At 38.5% G+C, this 16,069-nt stretch overlaps 1 protein-coding gene across 7 annotated transcripts; it reads right to left on the bottom strand.

The window, feature by feature from the left end:
* Positions 1-1,039: 1,039 nt before the first annotated feature.
* LOC111244966 (uncharacterized) lies at positions 1,040-15,872 on the bottom strand. 7 transcript variants are annotated; one of them, XM_022792605.2, is made up of 14 exons: positions 15,451-15,785; positions 14,889-14,929; positions 13,880-14,236; positions 13,466-13,660; positions 12,970-13,043; positions 12,306-12,516; positions 11,822-12,118; positions 11,362-11,557; positions 10,866-11,012; positions 10,338-10,522; positions 9,847-10,072; positions 8,967-9,188; positions 3,133-7,291; positions 1,040-2,733 (listed from the first exon to the last, which is right to left on the bottom strand). In XM_022792605.2, the coding sequence occupies exons 3-13, from the start codon at positions 14,185-14,187 to the stop codon at positions 6,140-6,142; spliced, it is 3,213 nt and encodes a 1,070-aa protein (XP_022648340.1). In that variant the 5' UTR covers positions 14,188-14,236; positions 14,889-14,929; positions 15,451-15,785; the 3' UTR covers positions 1,040-2,733; positions 3,133-6,139. The 7 variants fall into 7 exon arrangements, with proteins under 7 accessions (XP_022648340.1, XP_022648338.1, XP_086837522.1 ...); XM_022792603.2 differs by having other exon boundaries at positions 15,347-15,785; XM_086981396.1 differs by lacking the exon at positions 14,889-14,929 and having other exon boundaries at positions 5,403-7,291; positions 13,880-14,194; positions 15,451-15,790.
* Between the last annotated feature and the right edge of the window lie 197 nt (positions 15,873-16,069).

Raw genomic sequence — 16,069 nt, forward strand, 5'->3', positions numbered from 1 at the left:
GCACCGCCTTCGATCGTTGAGACCGCGAAGCATTTGACGGCTGTATCGATTTTGTTGGCGACTTATGTAACGGCGCTGACATAAACATCTATTTGTTTTTCTATTTTTATTTTTCAATTCACTGATTAACCGTATCTTTTTCTTCGCTAATGCATCGATTTATGTGAACTTCAATCTTCATAGCTTAATATCGTCACTGAACATCAAACTAATATCCACTACGTTTAACCGTATTCTGGACTGAACTCGCCAAAATCCCAAGCAGAACAAGAACACTAAAGTTTAGCGAGCTTACACTGTAATAGCAAAGCAAGCGATTATTATTTGCTATCGGACCACTCTTTCTATACATGCAATTACATTTACTATGGTTCGTTTCAGCTTGGGAGTAAATCACTCGTCATTTTGGGACCAAATGACTATCTGAAAAATAATGCAATTGTCATTTTCTATACGAATAGCCTTTTTCGTCGCTATAGTATTTATCGGCTTTACAAGATTTATGGTTTAGTTAATTTATCTTGTATTTTGCAAATATAGCGTAATCATGGTCAGCTTGATGATTACCTTCTTAAAACAAAACAAGCCTTGTTTGGATCCACTAGAATTAGAATATATCATTTTAGTTGTTAGCTTAAGAGGCAAACGAAGATGCAATCCATGTGAGAGTTGAAAAAATATTTTACACAACATTTCGAACACCTCTAGACTTGAAAAATAGTCAGATCAGTACGCTCAGATTAATCCGGCATCACGCCATACAGTTGTTCTGACAACGTCTGCAATCGTTTTCGACGATAACCTATTGTGTTCTATTTGAAACACATTAAATTTCGTCGTGCAACTGGGAGATCTCTCACATAGAAACGTTAGACCTGTTTTCTAATCATTCTCTGACTTTTCTACATTAATCTTGAACTTTTTAAAAAGTTTTCTACCCTATTTCTCGACTACTTAAAATTGATATTGTCTCCGCTATTTCTCCGCAGTTAACCTATTTGAACTGGTAATTATCGCACTACAAATATCGAAGAATAAGTCGAGTATGCGGCACGTTTTATTCGAAGATTAATTGCCGTTTAGAATGGAAAATTTTGTATATACGCAGAGTTCCGTACAGCAAAGCAAGATCAGTAACACTGTATATAGAAAATAAAAAATAATTCTGTTGTTTCTATCGTTTTGTTAACTCATGTTTTTATATATCGTGTAGTGCAAAATGACACTTTGTTTTGATTGTTTTTAATGTGACGACAAATTCATTCAACTTACATAATATTTCTTGTTGGTATGCAAATAGTGTTATTCATGAGATCCGTACTTTTTTGTATAGACGGAAAGCGCAATTGCCTGTGATTGAATAATTGCAACATATCTATATTTTACTAGTCATCTTTTGATCCATATATTAATTGTTTATGGATCACACCGGCTACTTACCAGACTAACATACATCTCGACAAACCCTAAATAATTTCAGTGTCTTATATACAGTATGTCTGTTATAACGCAATTACACGGCATTGTTTGTCAACTAGATCGTCTTTGTAATGTTACTGGCATTGGGCATGGTGTCTTGTACATGGCTGACTATTCACAGTAAGATGAAATTATGGTCGTGGCATCACTACTTTGAATGACATTTAGGTCAGTACCGCAAACCCAGCAGCTTCCATTCAATTGCACCTCTTGTCAATGGAACTTGTTCTTCCTTAACATGCACAGCCGGGTCAAAACGAGTCCGCATCAATTTCCGGTTTAACTTTTTTTTAACTGCAAGTTATATTCGGATGTTTGTCTTTTTGCAAATTTCACATATTCAGGTCCTGACGGGTTACTAGTTATCACCTTCGCGGAGATGAGATTGTCGGAGCCAGCAGGGATATGGAATTCCAGCGGCGCACCGGACATATGGCGGCTTACATTACTGTTACTGCTTTTAAAAGCGTCAGAAGGGATCTAGAGATCACAGGTATAACTAGCTTCAAAGGCTGGCCGTTAGTAAAGATTACAACTCGTAGCGCCGACTTAATGGCAGAGCTTTTTATGATTTTGGGGCCAGCTGTCGAATTAATAAGCTGCGATTGGATAACCAGTGCTCCACTATTGGTTCTAGAATGTTTTGGTGGTGCGCATATCCTACCAGGTAAACTGCTATCCAATTTAAGGTACACCGATAGAAATGTGCCATCAACCTGGGGAATCTTTATTCCTAATTTTCTCTAGGATCTTGATATTTACTGGTGACACCATTGACTTTGATGGTGGCGACCTCTTTGGGTCAGAATTCGAACCAGCTGAGTCTATATTTGTGAAACCAGTCTCTGTTTTTGTTGTTACTGGTGGTGTTGCGACTGTTGCAAGACGTGACATCAATACGAACGACGAACGAGCTGGCACACTTAAAGAAGTGGCCTTAGATGATTCCGACAACGTGGAGCTTGTCTTCAAGCCTTGAGCCGAGAATCTTGATTGTGAAGCATCTGACACAGACGTGAATTTTATTGGCAAGTTTTTTGTCAGTCTCCGCAATCGTGGGAGCAGGTTTGCCATGATAGCATCCCAACTAAATCCAAGTCTTGATAGAAAAATTTCTTTTCTTGCATACGAGTAGCGCGACGTACTTCAGAATCACTCGTTATTACACGAGGAATGCTGGACAGTGGTTTCGTTTTGGCTCGGTAGAATTACGTGTTCTTTCTTTACTTGAACCTTGCCAAGAAGTTCTCCATCCTGTTAAGGAATACACACAAATGTAATACATGAATACGTTGGTAGGAAAACAACTTAAAATAGGCCTTGAAATCGCCGCTTAATTATATTAAAACTTCTAAATCGGCGGTCTGAAAAGTCAACCGATATGCGTACGCGCATATATATATACATATATATTGTTTTTGCATTTTTTATATAATTCAGTATATATATATATATATATATATATATATATATATATATATATATATATACATTATTTTAGTTAAATGTAAGTTAGTTTTTCCTAAAATTAAATCACTTAGTAACTAGTTCAAATAAATCTAGACAAAAGGTACATCAAGAGTAAAAATACAACAGAGAAAAATTGTTACATAAATCCAGCAAAAATCCAGGAAATTGACTTCTTCTACGAACCCTTCAAAAACGTCGTGTTTATCAAAGCTTAAGAAAAAATTCAGCAACAAACTGCTAAAACGTTAACAGTCTGGTATCAGGTCTGCATTCGTTTCAAACTTTCGTCTTCCGAAACAATTATTGTAAGCCATCTGACCTCCAAACGGTCTTTTAAAATAGGCCGACACGTCTCATGCAAGATGTCCGACTTTTCTGTGAGCTTCCTGAGGGCCATTCGGCGATCTCTCAGCGTGAGTTGTTTTGCTCTTGCCACATTTTCGTCCGTACTCGCCATGACAAGTTGTCCTTAACGAGGGTTGTCTTCAAGGCTTTTTCGACCATCGCGAAACCTTGATATCACTTCTACACCCGACATTGAGTCATAGCTTGTTTCCGAAAAGCCTTCTGTAGCATTGGCATCACTTGTGAGCATTTTATGTTGTTCTTCGCACAGAACATAATACACGCCCTTTGGTATTCCATTTTTGTTGTACAATAAAACAAAACACGGGCCAAAGTTATTCGAAGCAAAAGTTAAAGCGCCTGAAAAATATAAAGCGTTCGCTCGAATGCTCTAAAATATGGCTTGGCAGACGAATAAGCGAATATGGCATCATAAGCTGGGTTATGGGTTGACTTTTAACCCGAAAATTTGGGCATTTGATTCATACTTTTTTGATCCAGTAAGAAGTAAATTCTGAGTAAACATGGCTCAGAGAGACGTCGAATCAATATTTTAATACAAACTATAGCGAATTAATATATCTGATAGCTGAGCAACCGATCTAGTTTTATATTTGTATATGTCTCTTATGTTCAATCCTTTTCATTGTGATCGTTAAATATATAATGCTTACCACGATTAGCAGAAAACCAAGAACGTGGAAATACGTCGAAAAAATCACTCTTTATGAAACAACATTTTCGAAAGCCAGAAAAGGTTTCCTCCCTTTAAAAATTCGCCTATAAAAATCAATTTCTGAAAGCGACCTATGTTTTCAAGAAGTCGATAGAAATCATAACTTAATTCATTTTAAAGGGGGCACGTTTTATCCTCATCCAACTCTTTTACTTTCCCTTGGTTTTGTTTCATTTTAGCAATTTGCTCCGTGAAACTATGTTAGTATTGGATTCGTCTCATGAAGTGGTTCCTACTTTTTGTAATATTATTCAACGGCTATTTTTCTTGCCGAATTCGGCTACTCGTTCAATTTGTTGGGGCAGCTACTTCATTTGTAATGACTGAACAGTTCTTTCTCTGGCAATCCGCTAGCGTATATCAAGCTCCTTCTTCCTTTGCCCCCTAATTCCATCAACCTGATCATTTGTTATTTGATTTGCTTTCCACAAACGCCATTCTCCCTTTAAATTCGATCTTTTCAAAGACATTCCACTCTTTGTTACACTTATTGCCTTCCTATAATTCTTTTGTTCTATCATTGTCTGACGGCGACATTCGTATCGTTGCTCACCGGATTCGCTCAAAGCAAAAAAGCTTGATTCCATAATTTTTTGATTAAGACGTGTTGCGGTTCACTTTTTTCTATTCTCCCAAGCCAAGTGACGTTCTTTATTTTTTTTAGTATCTTTTTTACGATTCTTTGTATTTTTGCTTAAACTACTACCCGGATCGTTTTTGATCTCATCAGATCGCGATCAGTTTCTTGCACAGAACGTCAAGCGAGATACTCATTATCTATTATATTAGCGTCATTTAGCTACGGATTATATCCGTCGGGATTTCTGTAGAGGCTTCAATTCTAGAGAAAGGATCTAGTTTTTCATTACAACTAATGCTTATAAAGAAGGAAGGTTTATAAAAACATGTAGGTTATGTGTTGAAGATATATTAAGATAAGAGGAATCATAGCTGAGAAAGGCCACTAGCTAGCATTGAAACAAACAGAATGACTTCGAGAACTTGCCACTGAGTAGAAAAATAAATTGTTCTGGAGGCCGTGGCTCGATCTCAAGTCGATCTCAGCGTTCATGCTGGCATTTTCATAAAGAAAAACTGTGCTGCGAAAGTATAATACCTTTAAATATTGTTATGTTTTATCTGCTGTGGTGCCGTATATTGGTTTAACCAAGACCTCTCAGCCTGGCATTTTCGATTGGCCTAAAGGACAGGCTCAATCAGCTGTCTAATATTCTGAAAAGCTGTAGCTACCTTTTTCAACGGTAATTTATTTCCTGAGCTTTGATGTTAGCAACATTAGTAGCTTTTGACTGTAGCAAATCAGAATAAAACGAAGTTTTTTGATATTGACTATCTCAAAGACGCTAATTACCTTTATTATTTCGGAGTATTACCAGGCCACTTTCGCCTAGTTCCTGGAACAACTGATAAGGTAATTTGATTGTTATAATTACTTAGTCATTTTTTCCAACCCTTCCTAAATAATACTTTCAAGTAACAAATGTTTATCACCTAAAAATAATGCAGTAGAGATGACGTTCTTTTCCTACTTTTTTTCAGTTGAGAGATCTTTCTTCGACTAGCATGACGCACACCATCTTTTAGATTCGTAAAGCAATGGATTTCAGTTCAGTTCTTTGTGACGAGCTTATGTCCTACATACTTCCGATATACGTTGTCTCTATGATACGTTCATTATGCATGGTGTCCTGGCGACATGTCCTTTTCAAATAAAACGCGGTCTTGGCATCATAATAATTAAGCAACGATGAGAAAAAAGCTGATCCTAAATATTTCGGTGTCCACACCTGGCATTATGTTTTACGATTTCAATACTTCACAATACTTAAAGCAATTTTCAGCAACGTTTCTTTAAGCTAACAGCGTTACAACCTATTTTGAACTTGTCATTTGCATAGATAATGAAGTGGCGATCTTTGCTGACTGGCACTAGATATACATGGTATACACGGTAATTTGCACATGGTGATTTATCCAGAGTGAGGTTCATGTATGCTTTAAGTGGCATCCTAGCGATACGCACTCTTTTGCGTTATATTACATTGTTTCTCCAAAGTAACACATTTAATCTACAAAGGAATATTAATGCTAGAACGGTTCTGCGTCAATTTCTTGCTTGACGATATCTGCCACTAGCTGCAAAGGACTTTTCAATTGCATATCATCCTCAGCGGTTTCAACATCCGCAGCCTTTTCAGATCCAGTACTTAGCGGGCCGCCAGTTATTGGCTCAGCAGAGCGTTGCTTTGATGCATCGATGAGTTCGTCAGAACCAGCAGGGACATAAAATTCTAGCGGCGGGTCAGAGTCTGACTGGCCGTTGTAATTATCCACAGAGTTATGCTTGCTCATGCTGTTATTACTATCTTCAGAAGCATTGGTAGCCTCTTCCGAAGCTGCTTGTCTTTTTAGTCCCGTCGCTGATTCGATCTGCTGAAATCCGGCTGGTCCCACGGAGGTGACTGAGGTCACAGGTACAATAGGTTTTAGAGGCTTGCCATTAGCGAAGACGACAACACGCGGCGCCGACTTAATGGCAGAAATCTTTGTGATCTTGGGGCCTTCCGTTGAAGTCATAAACCGCGGTCGGATAACTGGTCTTCCGTCAGTGGTTCTACAAAGCCTCGGTGGAGCACATATCCGAACAGGTGAACTGCTATCCGACTTAACGTATACCAGCCGAAATGTGCCGTCAGCCAGAGGTATCTTCATTGGCCGGACAATTGTCTTAAAAACCTTGGTGTTCGGTGGTGGTGCCATAGACTTCGAGGGTGGCGACTTCTCCGAATTAGAATTCGAATCTACTCCTTCTGCTTTCGTAGGACCTTCCTCTGCTGTCGCTGCTACTGGCGTCGATATGGATGGCAATGGAGCTGCTGAAGATGAAGTATCTGTAGAAGATCTTGACGTAGTGGAAGCTGCCTTTAAGCTTCGAGTCGAGGGTCGCAATCGCATTGGATTTGACGCACGTGCCGCTTTTGTTGGCAACTCGGAGTTGTTTGTCAGCTTTGGCAATCGCGGCGGCAGATTTGCTGTGGTGGCGCCCTGGGCGCTGCCAGCTAAAACCAACTGATCAAGATCTGGATAGTAACGTTTAATCCCTCGCAGTCGATTACCGGAACGCACTTCAGAACTACCCACAACCACAGGTGGGATGCTGGGCGGGAGAGTTGCTCCCTTTTGGCTCGGTAGAAGTATGGGTTCTTTTTTTACTTGGACTTCGTCGAGCAGTTCCTCCTTCTGTTGAGAAATACCACAGAAATACATACAAAGCACAGATGTTCAGCTAAGTAAACGCCTTAAAGAATGTTTTTACTGTTTAGATATTGTAGAGTTTTTAGGAATGAAAATGTCTATATGGTCGATTTGTTGAACCAGTTGTTATTCATCAGCGGGTGGCGGATAATGAACGGCTAATTAATTCTGAATTGATTGAATGCGAGACAAAAGACCCATAAGCGCACATAATTAAACACACTATATTAATATGTATTATAATATATTATAATTATATAATAACAATACGCCTGCTCAGATAACCTTGCTGCTGAGACATGCAACATATACGGGCAAGCGTGATTGTTATGACTAACTGTAGAAAGTGCTACTCTTAGAACGCCGCGATATAACACAGCAACTCAATACTAATACAATGCAGTGCAGTCCTAAAAGACTGCAGCGTTCCTCTTAGAACAAATTAAAATTACCGATGTTCCAGCCAGTCAGTTACAGTCCTCTAGTATCTTACATGTACATGTTTGTCGGCTGCGGAAGCGTATGTCTCCCTATGTATTTAATATTATAATAACTTCACAAAGAATGGGCAAATTTTTATTAAATAAAATACGTCTTGAACTGTGCGTTTAGCCTCGATGAACATTACAGATCTCGCACAATATTGCATGCTAACCCAACAAAGCTGGGAATCTCTTTAGGAAGAAAAACGATAGAGACAACGCATATATTTATAAAATATATGTCGTATTATCCCATATTGTTCCAAAAGTCTGCCATTTAATAAACCATAGATGAAAGTTCATCTCACACTGAGGATCTACCCTGCGTCTTAAATTAAAGTAATAAATAAAAATACTGCTTTGATTTTTGCTTGAGCCAAGTTAACCTGATCAACATTTAACTTCACGTAATGTCATGAGTAGCGTCAATCTCCGGTTGCAAACAAGAGAATATTAGTGCTTTGAGTTAACACGGTTTTTCGGTAAAATTTAGTGCAAACAAGATTTTGCCGATACCAAACTAAGCTATCTATAACAGTGTATCTATTTCTACAACACATTCACGTACATACTTTGCAATGGGAAAGTGTGTACGTGGACCTCAGAAAAACAGTGAATTTCAGTTTCTGTCTGATTTTTCAATGCCGTCTGTCAGAATGGCGGAAACTGCCGCACGTATTCGCGATATCTTACTTAACGTACTATTAACGCAAGAAATGATGCGAAATATACATTTGAATATTTTGATTTGAATAAAAATTAAATAAATATTTAATGTCGTCGTGATTAGCTTATTTTCACCATGCTACTTTTGTGCTGTATGTTTAATTTTATTTACAGTAGTTCTAGCAAAATTTTGCCAGTACTGGAAGACACTTCAATAATTTTAGAGGAAGAGAAAAGTGCGTGACTTTTTTTTCAGCTGACTAGAGTTTAAGGAACTAAAAAATATCAGGTTCATTAACAACAATGTGATCATTTCGTCATAGATTGGCTCACGCTCAACAGTTATCAACGATAATCGAATAAAAAGAGTTGAACAGGCAGCATACTAAGCAACTAATTGAATAAGCACAGGGCTTCAATAAAATGCTAGCTTCTAATCAGGGCAGATAATATCCCACATATTCATTTATAAATAGCCACTATATGTTAACATAGCATAATCATAAACATACCCTGGGCTTGATGGGCTTTCCCGCATTAAACAGCACAGTAAATTCGGGATCATCCTTTCCCCACGTCCGATCAGCAATATGTCTTGCTCTGAACGCCTTCAACATTTTAACATTCATAGCATCATCGTCCCTAGTCGTCTGTAGAGGGGCTCCGGCGCGAAGTAAGACAAGTGCTCCTCGAAGGTGCTCCTCGACCTGATTGAGGTCTACCTTACGATCCACCTTCACACAAAATTATTTCAGGTTTAATGTCCACCACTTTAGCCGCTAAGCATTCATTTAGACCAAACAAAAGGGAGTGGTTTAGCTAGCTAGGCCATATAGGCCATATCTGTTTCGACTATATATGTTTAATCTTTCAGATGCCACCGTAATGTAATAGTTATCCTCCAAAGAAATTCAATTCTGAGGTAGATAAGAAGCAACTTTCTCTACTTAAATGGTAACGTATTCGAATGTCTCACGGCTCACACCCACGGATCCTGGCTTCTTTTGCTAAATAAGCTAGTCGCCTACAAAATCATGTCTAAGTTAATTCGTACATAGTAATGTATATTACCAGTTCAGATATGAGATATAGTCAATAATGTTCCGAATCTAGCATTTGAAAAAATCCGTTTATCTCAGGCTGATTACTAATACACGTCTGGGTAACACTTGACGGTGCAAGAGGTTTTTCGAGACACAGTCATGTGTGATATCTAAAGTTAGTTTTTTTCGCATAAACACGACGTGCATTACATGCCAAACTCATTATATTTAAGCCCAAGTCGATGATCATGTTGAGATCCGCTATAAGGGTTTCTTATTATTTAAACAAATATTACGATATATTTCTGTACTGCCTTTTCAACATCCTAACTAGCTACTTATATAGTACCTTTAATAGTGAGACAATCTCCTCCGCAATTGGCAAAACATTTTTCAAGCGTTCCCGATGGTTCAAACGATGAAGTCGGCGCAAAGCCTCCTGCAAGCCAATCGTATTTTCGGAAAGAAAAGGGTCGACCCAGTCTGGGCCTGGGCACCCCTCACGAATAGCCACTGTATGAATATGTTTGCACATTTTATCATCGTACATAAATTTGATGCACGTACAGCCATACCTGACCAAAAACAAGCAAAGGCAAAACAAGAGATTCGCTACCAAAATGAATCAAAAAGGCTTCACACAAAAATTTGTGAACTGCAATATTGACATTTTAAAAACTCATAAAGCACTAGCATAATAATAATACTAATAGTATAAATAATACGAATAACTTCCCTCTGTCTCTCAGCTTTGGCTATTAATGATACTTATGTTTACATTTCAGAATAGATAGGGGCATTACATGAATTTGCGTCGATGGTTCTCTTTATCAAGGTTACCTGTGTGCACAGACGCCACATTCTTGACACAGTTGCTCACATGTTTCATGTGGTGATTTTCGTGGATAAACAACGGTGGTATACTGGTATTTGTTTTCCACTGTCTTTCGATCAACTTCATTCGACAAACGATTCATGTGGATATGCCCGGTAGGGTCGTGCCGCAACATTCGCATATTGTCCATCTTCACGCGCACGCACATATACAGCAGTGACACCCGAATTATTAACAACGAGATCACTTTAATGATGACTTTTACTTATTTAAATGACACTTTTACTTATTTAAAAAACTGCTTTAATAAATAACACAACTAGATTTTTGTTAAGAGTAGATGGCCGGTGTCAACGTGATCCGTAATAATTACTTTGACGAGAAACAGAATTTTACCGTTCGTGTCGAGTAGAAAACAATCTATCGTTTTATGACGAAATCATAATAGAAGTATTTTACGAAAAACGTTTTTTTGCAAACATCACAATTATACAAAACAGCGATTAGAGAGTAGGGCTTTTTGTGATACTTACAGGGACAGTTTTGTGGTCATCAACACCATGTTCTTTCGGTAAATGTTGCAGCTCAGTCTCAAGAGACCCCAGGCGTTCCAAACCGTCTCGAATCATCTGCACGAGGAAGAGCCGAATCTGGTCGACATTGTTTGGGTCGTGCTTAATCTGTTGCCCATCGAAGAATCAATTTGAAAGATATACCATAATTATGACCATAGAACAGAGCATGTCTGTTTTTTTCTATATCAATACAGTTGGATTGCAGGATAAGATACTTATTTTTTGATATGAAATTGCATCTAGTATACTAGATGCTTATTTTGTCGCAATGAAATGTTTGTGAAATGATCTATTTTGTCAAACTATTTGTCCAAATTTTATTCAAACAAAATTGATCCGTTCATGGACAGAATCAAGTTTTCAAAACAGTAGCTGAGGTTACAGATACTTTACGTGGATTAAGTTGTCTATAGAAGTAAAAATATAATTTGCTTGCAGATGTTTAAGTCCTTACCGGAACATCAATCGTTCCTTTGCTATCGCTGAGATTGAGAACAACCAATATACGTTTTAGCGTTTCTGGGTCCATAATAACACTGCGACTCAGTTCCTGACCAAAGTAATTTCTTGCTGCTTCGGCAGCAATGGCCCGCTTACGATAGCCTTTCTCCACTAAATCTTTAATCCACGCTTTGTGCTCGGTAGTTAATCTACAAACAGCAAGGTATTATTTAACGCCTGTTACTGAAATATAAATTTAGACTTTCATGCTCTAGACACATAGTATGGATGCTACTAACTATGCGTGAAATAATAACATCTGTTGTATGAAAATGTTTAATATTTGCAGATACGGTCTGTTAAAAGCATAGCATATTTTGTTGGAATAAAGGTTCTTCTGTCATTATTGATATGAATGAGATGACTCTATTTTGTTACAAGCTGAGGTAGCTGTTTAAGTCAGGCTGGCATACCTGACATCGAGAATATTAGGTGTATGGCCGATATGACTCCTCCAGTAAGTAACAGTAACTCGGCCGTCAACCTCTCTAACGACCATGGCCGCTGGGCATTCCACTCCGAGTCGTTTTCTGTACGAGGTATGCATACTGTATTCGTCCTGAGTTAGCTTTCGACCTGTTCGGCAACAGCTGAATACTGCATTTGATTTGCTGTGTGTCATACCCATGTGCATAGTAAAAGTAGACGTGTCTTCCTGTTCGGTACGAATCTTCCATTTTTTGAACGCATCGTACGTTTCGAACTCGTGTCTGAAAACCATTTAAAGTAGTAATTGTAGTAGTAATGCGGTAATTGTGTCCCTAACATGTAGTTTCTTCACGTTACACACACTGTACGGCTACCTAAAAATACCTAGGTTTGCACAACAGAGATCTAGTGACGACCATTCCTTTGTTTTTTTGCCTATAAATTTTGATAGATGCATTGTCAACACACTCTGTGCATTCCAGCCGGGTGTCATGGTCGTCAACGATGTGACGAACCAAAGCCTCGTGCGTGACCATATCAACACGACAGAGTGGGCAAAGCTTCTCCGGTGCCTGAATCGACGCCATACGTCGTCCACGCATATGCAACCTCATGTGCGCATAAAGGTTCGGTCGAAACCCGAAATGATGATGGCAGGATGGAACTGGGCATCGGAATACTGCAAGTGGCAAAAATTAAGTCGGGGATGAATGTCAAAATTGCAGGCCACATATCGTGGACTACGAAGGTACCTTTGTGAAAGTAAACGTTACAGCATTCTAACATGCAATACTACAAGTGACTCAAGTGAAAGGAAACAGATCAAATAAAGGATAAAAACCACTGTATCTAAAAGAAAAAGAGTGAACAGAGAGAGAGAGAGAGAGAGAGAGAGAGAGAGAGAGGAAATGAGCTGGAAATTGAATACAAAAATGCTCTAAGTAAATGGACTCAAGTATTAAGTAGCTTTTATATAATAGTTTCAAAATCGGTAACATCCTCGTCCTTAATAATGTTTGCGTTCTTCTTCATTAATAGACGAGAGCACATCATTTAAAGAGAGAAACGTATCGATATACTGTATCTTCTTGAAATTCACGCTAAAACAAGGTGTTGCCCAACTTTTTCTCACCTCTTTTGCTGCCTACTTCCTCCATCTTGACTCTTTTAACAATGTCCATGTAATTTTCCATAGTGATAGGCGTTCTGTAATTTTGTGGTAATTTGTCACAATGCATACATTCTTATTAAACACGGTATTTTATATTTTGCGCTGTGTTATATAAAATAGCGTCATATCATAATATTCTTGAACACTCTGTGCAAAAAATTTCACTATGTTACAACATTATTGCAATTTACTATACATCGTCCATCTACTTTTAAGATCTTATTACGAATGACATCCAGTCTACGTCGTGTCAGGGGACGTTTCAATCTGTCTGTATGCACGTGGAACCAAATCTTCTTGAATTTGTGCCGTTGGCAACGGAATTAAGGACAACTGGTTGATTAAATCCCTGTGAAGAATAAACAGATAGTACCTATCCACTATTTTTTTTATATTTTATTAAACCATCTCATAGCAAAAATGCAATATAATCCCTGGCAAAAATAGAACAACATACTCAACCATCTCCTGTTTGCTCTCATCAAAAATCATCATTGTAGTGTCGTACTCCTCAAGGACTTTTTTCATTGGGCCAAGCGGTGGGGCAAGCGTCGCTGCAGCCTCTTCAAAACTTGGTGGAGGTGGAAGATGTACGTGCGGTGATGCCGGCTGGGGTAAATGTAATTCAGGACCGTGATTGTGGAAGTGTCGCCTACAAAGCATGTTAAGAAGTTCACTCACATGTACCGGACTACTTATTAGAATTCAAGGAAGATTTAGCTATACACTTTGAATTTAGCTATTAGCAATAGTTCGCCCATTCTCAAATCCAGCTAAGAGATTCTGATTCAGGAATTCCCACTAGTAATAAAATATTAATTCTGCAAACGCTTACAATATTACATGTATGTGCTTCGTCCATGTGTTCTACCTTAAGAGGAAGACACCGTTGCTGTCAAGAGACGCCGTAGCTTTGCACGGATCAGCTTTTCGGCGAGACTGGGAGCAAACAAGCTTGAATCCGTCCTTGAGCTTTTCTCGGGGTCGCATCAAAAAAGGTCCAACACCCCTGTGAGTTAAGGGCTGTCCATGTGAGGGGCCTGCTATACTGAAATTCCCTGCAGTTGCTGAAGAGTCCAGCAAAACTTCGTAAGGTCCAAACGCATCGCACCACCATTCGCTGGTCCGTGAACCACCTGGACCTCCCTCCCATCTGATGGCGCGGTAAAACATTGCCATAACTGATCTAAGGAAATGATAGTACGAGCTGTCGAAGTAAATTTAGTTCCTACAATACAGATCAATAATATTAATTGTTGACTATCGAATCAATGAGCTACAGTGGCGCTCCCTTCCTAGTTCTTTGGCAGCTAGTTGCAATAGGTAATTAGTCATTTAATTTTCTGTTGGCTATCTTGGTTACTTTCCTCATATAGAGTATAACTAAACAAATGATGTTGAGATATGATGAAAAATAGCTCAAAAGCCTTACAATATTAATTTATTCGTTTTTTATTCTCCAAACTACCGAATTATATCACAAGAAATAAAAGGACGCTTATCTGTTCAACAGTTAAAATGATAGCGCATCAATTATTTGCTTTGATTTTTCCTCAAATCTAGATGCATCTCATTTATGACTGCATAGAATACATTCAATTGTGACTCTTTCAACGTACTGCCTGTAAAATATTTTTCTTGATTTCACCTATTCGATCAATTTGTGTGCTATAAATAATGCATAATAACGTGTATTTGAAATTTATTGCATGTTGATTATGATAAATATTATGATTATTATATTATATATTATTATTAGTTTATTAGTATGTTTGCATGATATGCCACCTTTATTATCTACATATTCATGCCTTTTGCACATGCTCCGATTTTTCAGATGCAAAACATTCATTTTCATGCTCATCGTTTTGAATACTAACCTTAATCATTACCAGAGACAACTGTACGCAAGTTCTATTTGCTGAAAGTGAACCCATTGCACACACAGCTGTCAGACCAACTGAAAATCTCAATCTGGTTCTTTACTGTCACTTAGCTGCACAACGCACAATAGACAGGAACTTAAAAACACACAACCAGACTTTACTACTGACTTGTGTTTGTCATACTTCATAAAGTGGTGTTGCATATCTAACAATTTCTGTTTAAAAAAAAATCCCAGTTACAAAATAAGTGCAAGTATAGTTCCCAGAGTTTTTGTTCATCTGAGTTTGGATGCGAAAGATTTTTAGGATCGTTCTTCAATGCTTGATATCTGTCTCTGGTCATAATCAACAGACATGCAAATGAGTACTGTCCGATCTTATTGCCAGCATTCTACAAACCCCCATTCCGCGACCCCGGTTTCCGTGACAACGGTAGCTCTAGACGAATTTACCATTTTCCGCGGACGAGAGACGAGCGCGAATGTCTGCATCTTCTCACAGGCGAATTCGTCCTTCTCATTTCAAACGTTAAACGAGCGAAATTCATTCAACTCACCGCGTGAAAAGGGTGGCAGCGGATAAAGAGGAGAGACGACACTGAATGAAGTTACAGCTTCTTAACCAAGCACTGCTCATCTGCCGGATAGAAGCGTACCTCTTCGCAGATGATGGACGCCCACTAAAATCTCTCGTAGCAAATGAGCCATTTATTCGTCGTCGTTATAAGCTCTTCCCTACGAGTGGTTTTCCCGTTAGGCTCAATATTTAACAGCGCTCATTTCGCCACCGTTACAAGATTGATACAAAATCTTACACTCAGCTGCGACTGTATGCTACCCTGCTGCGGTCGGATGAATGCATTAGCCGACTAATCGCCGAGTGTCGCGCGTAATGGAACGGGGGCGGGCTATTGAATCTCAAATATTGTATTCTTCGGCAACACCAATGCGTGACAAATTTCATCATTTTTGTATTTAAAGAAAACGTGTTATATAGTTCTACTTTCCGCTTGACGTTGAAAGGTACAACATGCATAATTAAATAAAAAAGCACTTTTCGCTTTTATCAATGGCCGTGAAGAATGGAGGGAAAGTCCTACAGGAAAATACAATATAACAGAAGTATCTATGGTCGTGTTTTTGTAGAATAAATCTGGCAATGCTTCTGGGATTACA

This window comes from Varroa destructor, unplaced genomic scaffold, assembly GCF_002443255.2.
Source record: "Varroa destructor unplaced genomic scaffold, Vdes_3.0 BEIS01000002.1, whole genome shotgun sequence".
NCBI lineage: Eukaryota > Metazoa > Arthropoda > Arachnida > Mesostigmata > Varroidae > Varroa > Varroa destructor.